The following is a 17,876-nucleotide window of genomic DNA, read 5'->3' as shown; positions in this document are numbered from 1 at the left end:
ACCCAGCAGGGCTCTTCTGAGGGTCTTCTCAGGGGAAGGCCTCGGCCTCTCTGCCCAATGGCTGGCCCTGCAGAGGGACTGGCTGGCCCCTGGGTGAGACAGGAGGCTGGACTGGAGGGACCCTCCCTGGTCTGACCCAGCAGGGCTCTTCTGAGGGTCTTCTCAGGGGAAGGACTCGGCCTCCCTGCCCTGTGCCCTGAGGCTGGCCCTCCAGGGGAACTGGCTGGCCCCTGGGTGAGACGGGAGGCAGGACTGGATGGGCCCTCCCTGGCCTGACCCAGCAGGGCTCTTCTGAGGGTCTTCTCAGGGGAAGGCCTCGGCCTCCCTGCCCTGTGGCTGGCCCTGCAGAGGAACTGGCTGGCCCCTGGGTGAGACGGGAGGCTGGACTGGAGGGACCCTCCCTGGCCTGACCCAGCAGGGCTCTTCTGAGGGTCTTCTCAGGGGAAGGACTCGGCCTCCCTGCCCTGTGCCCTGAGGCTGGCCCTCCAGGGGAACTGGCTGGCCCCTGGGTGAGACGGGAGGCTGGACTGGATGGGCCCTCCTTGGTCTGACCCAGCAGGGCTCCCTTGATGTCCTTAGGAAGGCCTCGGCCTCCCTGCCCTGTGGCTGGCCCTGCAGAGGACCTGGCTGGCCCCTGGGTGAGACGGGAGGCTGGACTGGAGGGACCCTCCCTGGTCTGACCCAGCAGGGCTCCCCTGATGTCCTTAGGAAGGCCTTGGCCTCCCTGCCCTGTGGCTGGACCTCCAGAGGAACTGGCTGGCCCTGGGTGAGACGGGAGGCTGGACTGGATGGGCCCTCCCTGGTCTGACCCAGCAGGGCTCCCCTGATGTCCTTAGGAAGGCCTTAGCCTCCCTGCCCTGAGGCTGGCCCTCCAGGGGAACTGGCTGGCCCCTGGGTGAGATGGTAGGCTGGACTGGAGGGACTCACCCTGGCCTGACCCAGCAGGGCTCTTCTGAGGGTCTTCTCAGGGGAAGGCCTCGGCCTCTCTGCCCAATGGCTGGCCCTGCAGAGGGACTGGCTGGCCCCTGGGTGAGACAGGAGGCTGGACTGGAGGGACCCTCCCTGGTCTGACCCAGCAAGGCTCTTCTGAGGGTCTTCTCAGGGGAAGGACTCGGCCTCCCTGCCCTGTGCCCTGAGGCTGGCCCTCCAGGGGAACTGGCTGGCCCCTGGGTGAGACGGGAGGCAGGACTGGATGGGCCCTCCCTGGCCTGACCCAGCAGGGCTCTTCTGAGGGTCTTCTCAGGGGAAGGCCTCGGCCTCCCTGCCCTGTGGCTGGCCCTGCAGAGGAACTGGCTGGCCCCTGGGTGAGACGGGAGGCTGGACTGGAGGGACCCTCCCTGGCCTGACCCAGCAGGGCTCTTCTGAGGGTCTTCTCAGGGGAAGGACTCGGCCTCCCTGCCCTGTGCCCTGAGGCTGGCCCTCCAGGGGAACTGGCTGGCCCCTGGGTGAGACGGGAGGCAGGACTGGATGGGCCCTCCCTGGCCTGACCCAGCAGGGCTCTTCTGAGGGTCTTCTCAGGGGAAGGCCACGGCCTCCCTGCCCTGTGGCTGGCCCTGCAGAGGAACTGGCTGGCCCCTGGGTGAGACGGGAGGCTGGACTGGAGGGACCCTCCCTGGCCTGACCCAGCAGGGCTCTTCTGAGGGTCTTCTCAGGGGAAGGACTCGGCCTCCCTGCCCTGTGCCCTGAGGTTGGCCCTCCAGGGGAACTGGCTGGCCCCTGGGTGAGACGGGAGGCAGGACTGGATGGGCCCTCCCTGGCCTGACCCAGCAGGGCTCTTCTCAGGGGAAGGCCACGGCCTCCCTGCCCTGTGGCTGGCCCTGCAGAGGAACTGGCTGGCCCCTGTGTGAGATGGGAGGCTGGACTGGATGGGCCCTCCCTAGCCTGACCCAGCAGGGCTCTTCTGAGGGTCTTCTCTGGGGAAGGCCTCGGCCTCCCTGCCCTGTGGCTGGCCCTGCAGAGGAACTGGCTGGCCCCTGGGTGAGACGGGAGGCTGGACTGGAGGGACCCTCCCTGGCCTGACCCAGCAGGGCTCTTCTGAGGGTCTTCTCTGGGGAAGGCCTCGGCCTCCCTGCCCTGTGGCTGGCCCTGCAGAGGAACTGGCTAGCCCCTGGGTGAGACGGGAGGCTGGACTGGAGGGACCCTCCCTGGCCTGACCCAGCAGGGCTCTTCTGAGGGTCTTCTCTGGGGAAGGCCTCGGCCTCCCTGCCCTGTGGCTGGCCCTGCAGAGGAACTGGCTAGCCCCTGTTTGAGATGGGGGGCTGGACTGGAGGGACCCTCCCTGGCCTGACCCAGCAGGGCTCTTCTGAGGGTCTTCTCTGGGGAAGGCCTCGGCCTCCCTGCCCTGTGGCTGGCCCTGCAGAGGAACTGGCTAGCCCCTGGGTGAGACGGGAGGCTGGACTGGAGGGACCCTCCCTGGCCTGACCCAGCAGGGCTCTTCTGAGGGTCTTCTCTGGGGAAGGCCTCGGCCTCCCTGCCCTGTGGCTGGCCCTGCAGAGGAACTGGCTAGCCCCTGGGTGTGACGGGAGGCTGGACTGGAGGGACCCTCCCTGGCCTGACCCAGCAGGGCTCTTCTGAGGGTCTTCTCTGGGGAAGGCCTCGGCCTCCCTGCCCTGTGGCTGGCCCTGCAGAGGAACTGGCTAGCCCCTGTTTGAGATGGGGGGCTGGACTGGACCCCCCCCCGCCGTATCCAGCAGGCTTTTCTGATGTTCTTCAGGGCCTGGTGCCTGGCAGCAGAGGGAGAGTTCCTGAAGCCATAAAAGGGCAAAACTGAAGTGATGTTTTTTTAGAGGGAGGCACCAGCAGCCAAGGACCCCCCCCCCAAGTTCCAGCTGCAGTAAAGCAAGCCAGGAGAGCGTTTTGGGAAATGGGGAGTGCCAGGGAAGCACCAGGAGGTGCTGGCAGGAGGCAAGGTCGCCCCCATGTTCAACTGGGGGGGGGGGACATGGAGGGAATCCATCCCAGCTGACCCCAGATTTCTGCCCAGGGAACTCTCTGCAGTCTGTAGGGGGGGACGATGCAAATGGGTAGGTCAACGTAGCTTAACCAGCATTTGGCTGCTCCAGGCACCTGCTAGGCGGGGAGGGGGGGCGGGGGGGCAGCATGATGATGGGGGAGGGGGCTGGGGGGGATCTGGAGAGGGGGCCGTTGGGGCTGCCACCTCCCCCCTCTGCTTCCCTCCCCCTCTGTTAAGGCTCTCGGAACTTGAACTTGTCCTGCGACGGAGGAAGGCTTTGGACCCCACTGAGAAGATGGCCACGATCCTGGCCCAGCACCTCGCCTCCCATCATGGTGGCAGCCCCCCTGCCTTGCCTGGCCGTGCCCCTGCAGTGACCCCCAGGCCCCACGGTATGGACGTGGGGCAAGAGGTGGGGCAGCGTCTGGGTGGGTGGAGGGGGTGGAGGGTCAAGCCATTTCCTTTTGGAGGCAAGATATCTCTGTGACTTGGGGGGGGGGTGTCAGTGAATCCGCAGCCACCTCACCCCCCCCCCCCCGGTCTGGTGTCCCTGCATGGAAGGGAGGGGGGTGACTGGAGCTGCCCTGGCTGTTCACCTCCTGCTCCCCTCCCCCCTGGGGCAGCCCAACTTCCTGCCCTGCGGGGGGGGGGGACCATGCCCCCAGAGGCTTTCCCCACAGATCCACGCTTGAGGGGCAGGGCCTGGGCAGAGAGTGGGAGGGGGGAGGCCGGACTGGAGGGCCGGCCTTCCTCCCCCAGCCTGCGATTGGAGCCAGGCTCCCATGTCCAGCTGGCCCCCGCCCTGCTGGATCCGACCATTGTTCCCAGCCCCCCCCCCCCCCCGTTTTTCCAGATGATGTCAGGAGGGGGAAGAGCTCTGCTCACAGTCTTGGCTCTTCCCCTGGGGAGCCTGCCAGCTGCACCAGAGGCTCCTCATGTCCGGCGGGGTGGGTGGGCTTCCGCCCCCAGACCCAAGCCTGGTCATTCCTGGACCCCCCCCCCCACACACACACACACACAGGTGGAGGATGAGAGGGGTCCTGGCACGTGGGGGGGGGAGAGAGAAGAGAGTGTGTGTGCCAGGCCCCTTCCCACACCCACCTGGGCCGCCTTTTTTTCTTTGGTGGGGGCTTTTGTGCAGCTGGAAACAGCTGGTCAGCCAGGGGAGGCGCCATCTGGCAGCCCCCCAAGGCCGGCTCATTTCAGTGTGTCCAGCAAGGAGGCTGGGGGAGGGGGGGGGCAGGGGGAGGGACACTCCTGCAGGAGCAAGCGGAGGATCTTTGCAGCGGACCCCAGAGGAGGCCCACTGTTGCATTCAAGCCTGAAGGGGGGCCTGAAGCAGTCTGCCCCCCAGGAGGTGGGGAGGGAGAATTCCTTCCCATTGTGAACAAGTGGAGGATGAGGGGGGGGGGCTTGGAACCCACGGCCAAGCGTGGTGACTCATGGGGGGAGGGTCCATGCCAATGGGCGTGTCTGCCTCCCCCCCCCCCCAACCCCGACACTCTTGTCTGACATCTGAAGCAGACACTTCCTGGGGGTGGTATCCGGACATCCAGGGAGCACGTTTGCTTCCTGACAACTCTTTTTCCTGCCTGGGGAAGGGGGGCTTCCCTGCCGGCCTCCACGACCCCCCCCGCCTCCCCCCTGCTGTGAGGGCCCTGTGCCCGGCGTCATCCAGAGTCATGGAAAGCAGCCGAAGAGTTAAAATTCCCAACTCCGGTCCCTCATAAACATTGTTCCTGGCTCCCAGCCCACCCCACCCCACCCCCGCCCGCCCGCCCGCCCGGCTCGCTGCTTTCAATTAGCTGGAGGGTCCGTGGTGGCGTCTTGGGCGCTGCTCCTGCGGCTCTCACCGCCCTGCCCTGCCCTGCCCTGCCCTGCCCTGCCGGGGCCATGCACTCCGGGGGCCTCCTCCTGACCGTGGCAGGACTGGTGCTCAGCTGGGGCCCGCTCCCGGGAGGTGCTCAGAGGGTCAAGGTGCTCTTCACCCCCATGGTGTGCCGGGTGAACTGCCGTGCAGGGCACTGTGCCAACTGGTGTGAGCGCGGCAACGCCACCGCACTGTACAGCGGGGAGGAGGCCCGCCCAGGCAAGGGGACTCCCGGATTCCGTGTCTGTGAGTATGGTGGGTGACTTGGGTCCCGCTGGGCTCTGGAGGAGGGGCACCCTGCGGGGGCAGTGCCAGGGGGGGAGGAGGGCACCCCTCCTGGGCAGTGCCAGGCTGGGAGAGAAGTACCCGATGGGAGGCAGGCGCACCTCCATCCCTGGACAACAAGGAGGGCAGGGCAGATGCTTCTGGGCAGGTTTCCATGTCCCCTCATGGGCACCTTTGCTATGGGTCACCCTACAAGTGCAGGGGGCAGGAGGTTCAAGTGGAGCTCCCTGCCTTGAATTGCACTGCCCCCCCCCCAATTTTGTTGTGAAATTCAGACGGGGGCCAGGGAAGAGCCTCCCAGAGCTACCCTGAAAGTTTGGAGGCTGTAAGTGGAACCCCCTCTGGCTGAGCTGGGTGGTGACTCTGCCAGGCCTCTTGCAATGGAAGGGCCCCCCTCTCCCCGCTGCCGCCTGGCCTGAGCCTCCCCCTGCTCTCCCCCTGCCCCTGTCCCAGAGGGCCTCGAGGGATTCTGCCTGCCTCTTGCTGCCCTATACTGTTCTCACAGGCGGCTGGTCCAGCCTTCCCTCTCCTCACAGGATGTCTGTGTTGCCTTGGAAGTCGCCCTGTTCTCCCCTCCCCTCCCCTCCCTCCCAGGGGGCCAGACCTGCCACATGCATGAGGGGAGGGTGCATGTTTGCCCCCTCCCCACTCCCAGGGGCAGGGGTTGGCCACAGGCCGGATATGACCTGCCTGCCACGTCCTGCTTGTCTTCTTGCCCTGCAGCTGTGGAGCACTGGCTCCATGCGCAGGATCCAGGCCATGTGCGTGTGTGCGCACAAGAGGCCAGTGCTCACCTTCAGAGCAACGTGCGCTGAGGCTGCGGACAGGCAAGACGGACAGTGTCACGGGGGAGTGGGGGGCCCTGGCGGGGCAGGTGTGGGGTTGAGCGGCCAGTCATTGTCGTCATCCCCCCCCCGCCCACCGCAGAGGCCTCCTCATCTTGCTCCTACGCAACCTGGCTCTCTCCTGCCCTCGTCAGGGCTTCCTTCCAGACGCGGATCCGCACCAGCAGAGGACTGTCGGGATAAACAGCAGCCTGGATCCCGGCTGCAGCCAGATGGGACCGGCCGCCGTGGGCCTGCAGCCAGGGGGCAGGCTTCCTTCCTTCCTTCCTTTCCCAGCTCCGGCCGGGCAGGGGCCCTCCTCCTCCTCCTCCTCCTCCTCCTCCTCCTCCTCCTCTCCTGCAGCCTCCGCAGGGCCAGAGCTGGCCCTCGGAGCTTTGGCACCCACGGTGGGGAAGCCCAGCAGTGCCTCCCCTTGCGCACGGCCTGGGGTGTGAGGGCGCGTGGCCGGAGTGCTGGGTGCCAGCCCCCAGACAGACCCCCCCCAAGGGAAAGGAAGACCCCAGAGCTCAGCGTGGGCCCACCCGCTGTAGAGTTCTGGGGAGCTCCATGCTGGGCATGCTCTGACGCCACTCCGGTGCAAGGCTTCTGGTGCACCAGGGCCCCGATCCGGATCGATTAGGCTTCGGCTCCCATTGAAGTCGATGGTGCCATTGACATTAATGGGAATTCTGGCGTTCCCGCCTTTCCTGGGACCCGGGGGGGGGGTCTCCAGTTACAGCCTCCAAACCTTCAGGGTAGCTCTGGGAGGCTCTTCTCTGGGCCCCCCTCTGAATTTCACAACGATTGGACAACGGGACCAAGGTTCAGGGGTTCTGAAAGAGGCTGCCCCCATCTCTCCATTCTACCCAATGGAGAGTCCGTCCATTGGAGCCTGTCGTGGGAAGCCCAGGGGTTCTTCGGGGCCTGGAGCGGTGGGCCACCGCCCCACCTGCCACCCAGTCCTTTGGAGGCCCCAGGGACCTTTGGAATGGGGAGCAGGTGGGCTCCCGTGGAGCTGTGGGCCCCATGTCTGCCCAACCTGCCCTCTCCCTTTCATGCCAGCCCTCCACGGCTGCCCCCCCCCCCCCCGCACAGACATGAGCACAGCCAAGAATAACGGGGGTTGTCTGGCCAATGGAGACTGTGTGACTGGGGACTGTGTGGCCAGCAGCTTCCTTTCTCCACCCGAGGTCTGGCTCCGTCCCGGGAGCAGGGAAGGATGCGGGCGGGTGGAGGGCAGAGGAGTGAGCAGGGAGGTGCCGCTGGGCCTCTGAGGCCTGGCCAGAAGGCTGGGGAAGCGGGTGAGCCCCACCCCCCACAGCAGCCACAGGTAGGGGGGCAGGATATTGTGGCAGCAGAGTCCTTATTCTGAGGCTCCAGGGGGGCTGGGACATCCTTGCAAGCCCTCCTGCACAGTTCAGATGGTTCCCCTCCTCCAGTATTTATCATTGGCTGGCAGCCCCCTTTCCTGGCTGCCACACAGGGCAGTTGCAGCATATAAAATGGTGCCCTCAGCTCACAAACCTCGCAGCAGGACAAGGGTTGCTGATGCAGGAAGTAGCTTGTGGGCGGGGACCGTCCTGCAGGGACAGGAAGAGGGGAGAGGCAGCAAAAAGGCCCTGCTGCCTGCCCTGGCCGGGCAGCCCCCTCTGCCGCCCTCGCTGAAGCTCTTCGTGGCAACCAGCTCTTCCCTTGGGCGCCTTCTGCAGAAGGAGGAAGGGGCATGCAGTGAGAACACCCACCTGTGGGGAGCTGCCTGGGGAGCAGCAAGGGGGGGAGGAAGGCAAGCCCTGTGTCAGGAAAGGGACTGGGAGATGGAGAGAGCTGACAAAATTACCTCCCCTCTCCCAAAGGGTAGAACTCCTCAAGGGCATCCCATGCAGCAGATGGGCAGTAGGTTCAGGACCGACAAAAGGAAATGCAACTTGACGCAGAGAGTGAATAGAATTTTGCTGGGATTTGCTTCCGGAGGGAATAGCAGGCGGGAAAGGGAGGCTGAGCAGGCCGATGGAGGAGGGGCCTCTCCGTGGGTGCGAGCCCAGGGGGCTGAAGAGCCGAGAGGCAACATCGGCGGGGGTGGGGGTGGGGGTGGGGGGAGGCCTCGGCCACTCTGGCCTCTTTTGGGCCCTCCAGAGGAACGGGTTGGCCACTGGGCGAGAAGCAGGATGCTGGTAAGACGTACCACTGGTCTGATCCTGCAAGGTCGCGACAAAAGGAAATGCTTCTTCACACAATAAGCCCTTAAATAGCGGGAATTCAGAGCTAGTCAACCCAACAGTGCCATGGGCACAGGGGGTTAGAGCCGTTGAGGAGAGGTCTGTGACTGGCTGCTAGTCCTAGTGACTAAAGGGAGCCTCCCCGTGCAGAGGCAGTCAACCTCTGAATCCCAGAGCCAGGAACCTACATCGGGGGATGGCCTCAGCCTCCCTGGCCACAGGGTGAGATGAGCTGCTGCTGAGGTCCTTGGGGGTGGCTGTGCGTAGCACCCGCTGATGGCCTTTCTCTCTCCTACAGTCTTGTGTCCACTCATCTGTCACAATGGGGGGGTCTGTCTGAAAAAGGATCAGTGCCTCTGCCCTCCCCGCTGGACAGGGAAGTTCTGCCACATCCCCGCCCCGCCCCTCTCCCAGGGCCAGGGCCCCAGCCGCCGAGGAGCCGCCAAATTGTCTCCCTCCGAGCGCACGACCAGGTCTATGTACACCCTGCCCCTTGCCAACCACCGCCAGGAGCGTGATGGTAAGTGGGCTGGCCGCGGGGGGGGGGCGCCGGGGGCTTGTGGGAGGCGGGGGCAGGCCGGGCAGCCGGCAGTGTGGTGCTGCAGCACAGAAGGCCAAGGCCATGGCAGCACCCGCTGGCCAGAGAACGGCAGCCCTGTTGGGGCAGGATGGACTGTTTTAAACCATGCAGAGCAAGATGGGAGTGGGGAACCTGACACACGCCCCAGGGGCACGAGAGTTTCCCCGAGGGATAAAGAGGGGCGGAGGATGGTTGGCTGCAAACCTTTCCAGAGATGTGATAGAAGGGGGGGGGCAGTTTACCTCCCCAAATGAGGAGTCCAAGCCACAGCGGCCTGGCAAGGAAGTCGATGAACCATAAAGGATCCTGTGGGGAGACTAGCACCGTGTGTGTGGGGCTGGAGTTTCCAGCTAGGATCCAGGAAATCCTGGCTCATATCCCCTCTCTGTCCTGGAAGCTCCCTGGTCGACCAGCCACTCTCCACCTAGCCTACCTCGCAGGGTGATGGCTGTAAGGATAAATGCCCGAGGCAATGGGCGAAGGTGGAAATCTCTCTGTGACCTTCCTAGCTAAGGAGAGGCGGGCCAGCCGGAGCTGTGGGCCAATCTCCACCGGAGAGCTCCCCAGCGGCGTCAGTCTAAGCGCTGTGGGGAAGGAGGAATCAGGGGCCTGCCTTGGCCTGATTCACCCGCAAGGAACCCAACATGGAAAGCCCAGGCCAGCCCGATCCAGGCAGATCTCTGGAGAGGAGCAGGGCTGGCCCCGGCTAGCACTTGGCAGGATGACCTCCCCACCCCCCGCCAAGGATTACCAGAGCTGGGAAGTGGGGGGTGCCAATAGCACCCCTCCAAGCCTCTCTTGGTCAGCAGATGGGCACATCCATCAAACACACACCCTCTGGCCTGGGGCATCATACCTACGACACCTCCTCTCCCTGGATGTGCCCTACAATATATAAATAAAACCGGCTCAGGAGCCTTGGCCCCCAGGCGATCAAACTGGCCTCAGGGGACTGAATTCAGTTCCAAGATGGAGCCGTTCTCCCAGGCCTTGAAGCCAGAAATAATGGCTGGAAATCCTGGCTCCCCTGATGAAAACCCACCAAACTAAACCAAATTTACTCTATCCAGTAGTCCTATGAACCCGCCCACCCCTTGGATAGTGAAAATCCAGCAATCGGTTTGATTGTAGCAGTTTAATGTTTTGAATTAACTAATTAATTAAATGTTTATAGACTTCAGCTGGGTGGACGGACCCAGTGACATTCCCCCTCCCATTATTTCACACAGTTCAGGGGTCCCCAACTTTTTGGCATATGGGTGCCGCATTAGCGTGCCCAGTGCCTAAAGAGGACCACATCTTAAACCAAAATGTAACAAAATTATTAACCTACTTATCTAGATCAAAAGTTAACATTCAAAGATAAATGAAGAAAGAATCCTTTTGTTTAGCTCCCCAGGCTTGCCTAGTCAGTGTGATTTTTGTGGCTGTTTCCTATTAGCCGGGGCATTGATGCCCACATCAAGGTTTGTGAGAGACATTGTAAAGTCTTGTAAATGTTCATCTGTAAGCCTTGACCTGCACTTTGACTTCACAATTTTCATCTTGGAAAAGGTTTGTTCACAGATGTATGTGGTGCCAAAGACTGTGAACATGCCTGCAGCAAATTTCTTTTGGTCGAAAAATATATCAGGTAGACCAGAATAGAAAACTAACAGACTATTTTCTTTGTAAATGTCTCTGAGATGATCCCTGGCATGCAAATCAATTAGTTGCATCTGAAAAAACTTACTTGCATCTTCTGGTGCTACTTCAAATGAATTCTGAAACATTGTTTATTATTAATTAATTTATTATATATTTGTATACCACCCTCCTCAAAGGCTCAGAGCGGTTCACATAAAGCAGAACAGAAACCATACAGATAACTTAGATTAACAATAATGAATGAAGTGAAACAACAAGCAACACAGAACAGTAGAAAAAATGTGGGAAACATTAAATTAACTCATACTGATAGCCCAGTGTGTTGGACGGAATTATGGTGGGTGCCATAGGAGGGGGCTCAGGAGGAAGGCTCTTGGGAAGTGATGGCACGGGTCGACCTCAACCAAATGCCTTGAGGAGGAGTTCCCTTTTGCAGGCCCTCTGGAACTGTTAAGTTCTGTCAGGGCCCTGATCTCCTCTGGGAGCTCGTTCCACCAGGATGGAAAAGGTCTGGCCCTGGTTGAGGCCAAGCGAGCTTCCTTTTGTTATTTCCTTTCTAAGTTTATGGCAGTCAGTGAATATGTTCTGAAATTCCACCTGCAGTAGGTTCAGTGCTTTGATGTGTCTTTCAACACATCATTGTAAATTCCCATCCTCAGATTCAATGTGTTCGGATGCTCTTGCTATATCAGTTAAGAAAGCCAAATCAAAAATCCATTCAGGGTCAGAAAGTGCTTTTTGAAGACTGAAAGAACATTTGAGGACTTTTCCTTTGCTAAGCCACCGGACTTCTTCATGGTACAATACAACCCCATATTCTGCATCTATGTCTCAGGAAAAAAATTGAAACTGACAATGAGCAAGACCATGATGCCTGATGTAATTAATGCTGGATACAACAGTATGCATTGCATTTTCCCACTGAATAATCTTATTACACAAGGCATGCTGATGGATGGTGCAGTGAAATTGCATGGGAAATATACCATTTAATTTCAATATCCATTGATTTTTGCAACTACACCAGCTTTACTTCCCACCATATTTCTTGCACCATCAGTTGTGATGCTTTTTAATATATCCCAACTCAGACCAAGATTTTCTACTGATTTACACACCTTCAAGAATATGTTTTCTGCAGTTGTGATGCTTTTCAAACTCTGTAGTGCACACAACTCTTTTTTCTAATTCTGAAGTTGGAATCTATCCCTGGTGAAACTTAGTAGTTGAGCAATGTCTATAATGTCATTGGTGTCATCTAATGCCAAAGCAAAAAAATCAAAACTTTTTGTCTTGACAACCAGTGACATATGCAGCTCTTCTAGTTCTTCAACATGCCTGGTGATTATAGATGCAGATAAACTTCTCAGGGCACATTTCCTCCATCATCATGCACTTATTAACAAATTCATCATCAGACAATGGTCTACCACTCTCAGCAATACATTTAGCAACATGATAGCTGGCCCTCACAGTTGACAGGCTCTCTTCAGCATGCTTTCTAAAACTATTTTGCTGCAAACATTGATTTTTAAGAGAGTTTATCTTGTTCACTCGTACCTCTCCTTGATATAGGTAAAAAGGTAAAGGTATCCCCTGTGCAAGCACCGAGTCATGTCTGACCCTTGGGGTGACGCCCTCCAGCGTTTTCATGGCAGACTCAATACGGGGTGGTTTGCCAGTGCCTTCCCCAGTCATTACCGTTTACCCCCCAGCAAGCTGGGTACTCATTTTGCCGACCTCGGAAGGATGGAAGGCTGAGTCGACCTTGAGCCGGCTGCTGGGATCGAACTCCCAGCCTCATGGGCAGAGCTTTCAGACGGCTGCCTTACCACTCTGCGCCACAAGAGGCTCTTCTCCTTGATATATTGAGTAGCTATCGTGGCAGGATTCAAAGTGCCTTTTAATATTGTACTGCTTTAATACTGAGACAGTTTCAAGACATATCAGGCAAACTGCTTTATCCTTGTTTAAAACAAAGAAGTACTCAGTAGTCCATTTGTCATTAAAGACATGGTGCTTATCTGCAGTTTTTTGTTTCTTTGAAACAGAACTTCCTTTTGCAGATATCTTACAGGGTTCTTAGCAGAGTAGCAATTGCAGAGTTTCAGTGTTCTCCTTGAATAAATAAAATGAGTGGTATAATTTGGCCTAACTCCTCCCTTTCCTATTAAATACACTCCACTCTGTTATTGGATGGGGATTTTCAATTCAACCATGGCAGCGAAGAGAAGAGACCCCTGCCCCCTCCACTACAGTTCTCAGAAGCATTGGGCTATATACACAGGCTAGGAACAATTTTAAAAAAATGGATTGTGAATCTGGCCTAACTAGATGGTAGAGTTGCAATCCTCTGTACATTGAATACTATGGGATTTAGTTCTTAATGAACACAGTTCCTTGAAGCTTAAATAGAGCCAGTTTGGTGTAGTGGTTAGGAGTGCGGACTTCTAATCTGGCAAGCCAGGTTCGATTCTGCGCTCCCCCTCATGCAACCAGCTGGGTGACCTTGGGCTCGCCACGGCACTGATAAAACTATTCTGACCGGGCAGTGATATCAGGGCTCTCTCAGCCTCCCCCACCTCACAGGGTGTCTGTTGTGGGGAGAGGAAAGGGAAGGCGATTGTAAGCTGAGTAGAGAAAAGTGGCATAGAAGAACCAACTCTTCTTCTGTCTCAGCCTCACCTCCCTCACAGGGTGTCTGTTGTGGGGAGAGGAAAGGAAAGGAGATTGTAAACCGCTTTGAGACTCCTTCGGGTAGAGAAAAGCGGCATACAAGAACCAACTCTTCTTCTTCAGTAGTATCAGGGCTCTCTCAGCCTCACCTCCCTCACAGGGTGTTTGTGGTGGGGAGAGGAAGGGGAAGGCGACTTAAGCTGCTTTGGGTAGAGAAAAGCGGCATATAAGAACCAACTCTTCTTCTAAATATACACCTGCTAATACGTTCTAATCTGAATACGTTAAGAATCGGTGGCCCTCCAAAGAAGGTCAAGTTGACAGAAAGAGTGAATGAGGGCAGCCTTCCGCCTGGAACAGAGGAGATGCCACTAAGTTGGCTTCAAATTATACGCATGGTGCACCTACACATCACTGCTTGCCAGCCAAGCCTCAGTCATGAGAAGCAAAATGGCAGCCAGAGGGAGGGGACTTGGCTGGAGGAAGAGGTGAGGAGGGGAAGGCCATACGCTTCCCTGCTGAGAGAGCTCAAGGGGCCCCTCACTGGCTCCTGCAGTCACAGATGGTTAAGAAGACCCCTAGCTGGAGAGAGGAAGGGGGGAGAGGCAGGAGCAAGCAAGGCCAGAGGTCAGAGCAACCAGCCCTTGTTGTGGAAGGAAGAAGGCTTTTGGTTGCAGCAGCAGCCTCACCAGTAACTTTGGAAGCCACTTGCTTTGATGGGCGGAGCCTCTAGAAATGTTCAGTATGCAAAACAGTTTGTCTTTTTTTTTTTTTTGCAAAAATACCAGGCCTTTTACTGTCCTTTTCCCCCTTTTTTTTTGCAAAAGCAGACCTGACATCTCCTGAACCCATTCACACAGTGACTTTACCTTCCTTATATGCATACACATACATATTTATTTATTATTGTATTTATTTACCACCCTCACCAAAGGCTCAGGGCAGTTTACATGAAACAGGGTCGACGATACAGATACTTCAACATGGAAATTCATGCAGAGGGGGAGTTAAAAAGCTGAGTGTTATGGGTGGCTGAGCTTTCCTGGCTAGCAGAGCACCTAGAATGGCCAAAATGCTATTGGGAAGGATAAGATCAAGAGAGGGCCGACAGAAGGAACCATGGAGACCAAAACAAACAATGTTGCTATTGTCTTTTTTGCAAGAATGGGACAGGATGAACAGCAATAGAAGGTGCCTCTTGAGGCAGGAAGCACAGGATGGGTCTGAGTGAAAAGGCCCTGAGGGGGAGAGCAGCAGAGAAGCAGGTCGGAGGGCCGCACAGAAAGAGGCCAGAGGCAGCATGTGGCCTGCGGGGCCCCCTCTGCAGTCTCGTGATGGGTGTTGTGAATCTTCCCCCTTCTCAGGCGTGGCCTCAGTGGCGAACGTCCACGTAGAGCACCCCCCTGAGGCCTCAGTCACCATCCACCAAGTGGAGCGGGTGGACGAGCGCCCCCCCGGGGACCCCAACGCCCTCCCGCTCTCCCGCCCCGCTCTCTACAGCGTCCTGGCACAGAGCAGCTCCCGGGACCCGGGGGGATACGGCGAGGACTCCGGCTTCGGCTACTGCTTCAGGCACCTGCAGGGCGGAGAGGTAACGGAGGGCACGGCTTCAGCTTGCGCGCCCCCCACCTGCCTGCCCACCCGCCTGCCCGCTTGCCCCGGGCAGGATCCGAACCCCTCTCAGTGCTGGTGTTAGCCTCCTGGCTGCTGCCGGTCACTTGGAGAGGTCTCAGTGTTCAGTGTGAGTCTCAAGAGCCAGCTTGGCCTTTCCCCCAGCCCCTGCCTCAAAAGGCTGGGAAAGAAAGCCCCCAGAGAGTTGTCCCACGAGGGGGGAGTGCTCTTGGCCTGCCCCCCCCCATGCCTCCTTCATCCAGGCCATAAGAGCAGCTGTTTTGGGAGGGGTGCTCTGATTAGCCTTTGGGCCGGGTGTGAAAGGGGTCTCCGTACCAGGAGGGCTTAAAATGCACATCAAGGTTGCCACGGAGGGAGGGAGGAGACTGACCTCTGGCAGCGGGAGGGGGGGGAGGTCAATCAGCTGAAGGAATCCTGAAGAGCCATTTCCAAGCTGGGGGGCTCAGGCAGCCTCGCCTTCCTCTGCCTCCCTGTGCTGGGCATGCCTGCAGAAAGTGGCACGTGGGCCGGGATGTGAGAGCGCCCAGGAGCCTTGGTGGTCTTAGCATGGGGGAGGGGTCCCAGCAGGAGCTCAGAGAAGCCGCCAGCTGCTCCCTTCCTGGGTGCCCCCGGACAGCTCTATTCAGCTGAGGCAGGCCAGGCGGGGGTGGGCTGCTTGCTCTCAGGCGTGGCAGGATCCATGCGGCCCACTGACCCCCTCCCATCTCTCCCTTTCAGTGCAGTGCCCCCCTGCCCGGCTTGCGCACCCGAGAGATCTGCTGCCGTGGGACCGGCGTCGCCTGGGGGGTCCATGATTGCCAGCCGTGCAGCAGTGGGGACAGAGGTAGAGCTCTTGGGCAGGGGATACCATCCTGGCTGAGGTTGCCCCGGGCCTCTGGGGAGGGGGAGCAACAAAGGGGGTGATCTGCAGTCCAGGGAACGAGGCCGGCAGGGTTCAGGGCATGAGGGGCTGTGGGGGCTTCCTTGTGTTTGGGCTCGGGTTGCTATGTGGCCCTGATTCCTGCCCCCGCCTACTATGCTGTTGTGAGTTTTCCCCTTGGCCGTTGCCATGGGGCAGATGGGATCAATGCAGGGAGGCTGGGGTGGGGGCAGTGAAAGAGAAAATTAGCCTTCCTTTTCCTTTTACACTTCCCTAGTGCAAAATGTATGGGGGGAGGGGGCTCCAGCTGTACCTTCAAAACAAGGGGACAGCGGTTGCCTTGCTAAGCCCCTTTTCTCTCCCCCAGGAGACCCTGGAGCAGTGGGGAGGAATGAGGTCTTCTGCCCCCAGGGCTTCCGGCGGCAGAATGGCTCCTGCGTGGGTGAGTGGGGGTCTGCTGGGCCTCCTGGAGGGTCCTGAGCTGGGACCCGTGGGCTCTCCGGTTCCTGTAGGTGAAGGTAGCTGCACACTACAAAGGACGAGAGACGGCAGCTTGTATCTTCCCGCCCCCCCCCATCCCTCTCTCTCCGCTGTGCCCGCCTCCTCCTGCCTGTCTTCCCCCCCCTCCCCCCCCCAGATGTGGATGAGTGCCACGAGAGACTCTCCTTCTGCCGCAACGGGGTCTGCACCAACACCCGAGGCAGCTTCACCTGCGTTTGCCACGAGGGCTTTCTCCTGGACTCCTCCCGGAGTAGCTGCATCTGTGAGTGTGCCAGGCAGGGACTGCGGGCCAGTGGGCCTCTGCCTCCCACCAGTCGTCCAGTACACTCTCTGGGGGCTGCTCTGCGGAAGGGCCATGTCTTGGGGGTCTCCCCCCCCCACACACACACACACACCGTCCTGCGCTGGGAGGGCGGTAGCAAAGCCCGGTCTTGGCGGCAAATCAGCGTGACCCTTTGGGTCTGCATCAAAGGAGCCGTCGAGAAACGCTGAAAAAGAGGGCACAGAAGGGGGCTTTGTGGCACGGATCGCAGGCTGCCTGGCCCCCCGCCTGGCTTACTGCTTCAGGGTCGGTAGTCGATGAACAGCAGAGAGATCAAAGCCAGCAGGGCTTCTGGCAGAGAATGGGCTTCCTGTCGCCCTGCCGGGGAGGCAGGTCCAGGTCAAAGTGCCCGGCTGGGGCACCCAGGGCAGGGAGGAGAAGGACGGGAAGCTCCAGCAGGCACGGAAGGGGGGTGGGGTGGGGTGGGGGAGACGTGGAGTGAAGACATTGGCCCCCTTCTGCCGGGAAGTGGTTTGCCTTACCTGCTCCTGAAGGACTGGAAAAACACTTCTGCTTCAGACGCGAGTTACAGAGCCTCCCCCCCCCCGCCCCCAGTCCCCCCCCCACTGCTGTGTTCTGGAGCTGTTTGGCCTCCCCTTATTGTGTTCAGAGCCACTCCCCACAACTGCTCTGGGGGTCACAGACCCAACTGACTCTGCCCCCTGGAGTGGCATCTGGCCCTTCACCCCCAGAAGCCGGGCAGTGCCTGCATCCGACCGACGGGGGAAGGGTGCTCGGCTTCTTGCCCACCTCATTTGTGGCCATCCGGAGCGCCGTCTCCCTCTGCCTCTTTCGGTGACATTGTGGGTTTCTGTGGGCCAAGAGACGGGAGCCTCACGGCAGAGGATCTACTCCGGCCAACTTCCCGAATGCAGGTCGTTGGTCAGAGGCAGCCTTGCGACAGACAGGCAGTGGGGCCCGGGTGTGAGCTCTTCTAGCCCTCTCTGGTACCAGAGAAGCTGTCCTTTTGGCTTCACCCCAGTTTTCCAGTCTGAGCCCCCTGCTGAGCAAATCAGAAGGCTGGGATCCCAGTTGGAGTGGGGGCGGGGGCCCTGAGGGGCCCTTGGCAGGCCAGCACTCGTGTGACGGGGAATGCCCTTTGGGGAGGGGGAGCTGAGGTGGCCCCCTGAAGCCTGCCTCTCCTCCTCCCCCTCCTCCCTCTTGCTCCGCAGCCCACCACGTCATCTCGGAAGCCAAGGGTCCCTGCTTCCGGGTGCTGCGGGAGGGGGGCTGCTCCCTCCCCATTCTCCGCAACATCACCAAGCAGATCTGCTGCTGCAGCCGGGTGGGCAAGGCCTGGGGCCACGGCTGCGAGGGCTGCCCCCCTTTCAGCTCAGGTGAGGCCCTGCCCAGGGTGAGGGGGCGGAGGGGGGCTGCGTGCACGTGGGGCGCTGGAGGCAGAGCTCTGCCTGCTTCCTCCAGACAGATGGCCTTGGAGCCCCTGCCCGGGAGGGGAGGCAGGGAGGGGCTGGGCCCGGGCACAAGGCAGTGCCCCGTGAGTCTGGGCTCTC

General features: G+C 59.6%; 1 protein-coding gene across 3 annotated transcripts in view; it reads left to right on the top strand.

Moving 5' to 3' along the window:
* Positions 1-17,876, top strand: part of LTBP4 (latent transforming growth factor beta binding protein 4) — a 35,084-nt gene that overhangs the window by 5,921 nt on the left and 11,287 nt on the right. For 2 of the 3 annotated variants that reach the window (XM_077318728.1, XM_077318727.1), the window contains exons 4-10: positions 3,191-3,345; positions 8,447-8,668; positions 14,416-14,642; positions 15,401-15,506; positions 15,910-15,984; positions 16,180-16,305; positions 17,538-17,702. In XM_077318728.1, coding sequence (XP_077174843.1) covers positions 3,191-3,345; positions 8,447-8,668; positions 14,416-14,642; positions 15,401-15,506; positions 15,910-15,984; positions 16,180-16,305; positions 17,538-17,702 — 1,076 coding nt within the window. Of the gene's footprint in view, positions 1-3,190; positions 3,346-4,734; positions 5,070-8,446; positions 8,669-14,415; positions 14,643-15,400; positions 15,507-15,909; positions 15,985-16,179; positions 16,306-17,537; positions 17,703-17,876 lie in introns of those variants that run through there. The other variant, XM_077318729.1, reaches the window with a different exon arrangement.

The sequence above is a fragment of the Paroedura picta genome, unplaced genomic scaffold, assembly GCF_049243985.1.
Source record: "Paroedura picta isolate Pp20150507F unplaced genomic scaffold, Ppicta_v3.0 Ppicta_v3_sca21, whole genome shotgun sequence".
In the NCBI taxonomy this organism is placed as follows: domain Eukaryota; kingdom Metazoa; phylum Chordata; class Lepidosauria; order Squamata; family Gekkonidae; genus Paroedura; species Paroedura picta.
This window is presented reverse-complemented; position numbering and strand designations above follow the sequence as displayed.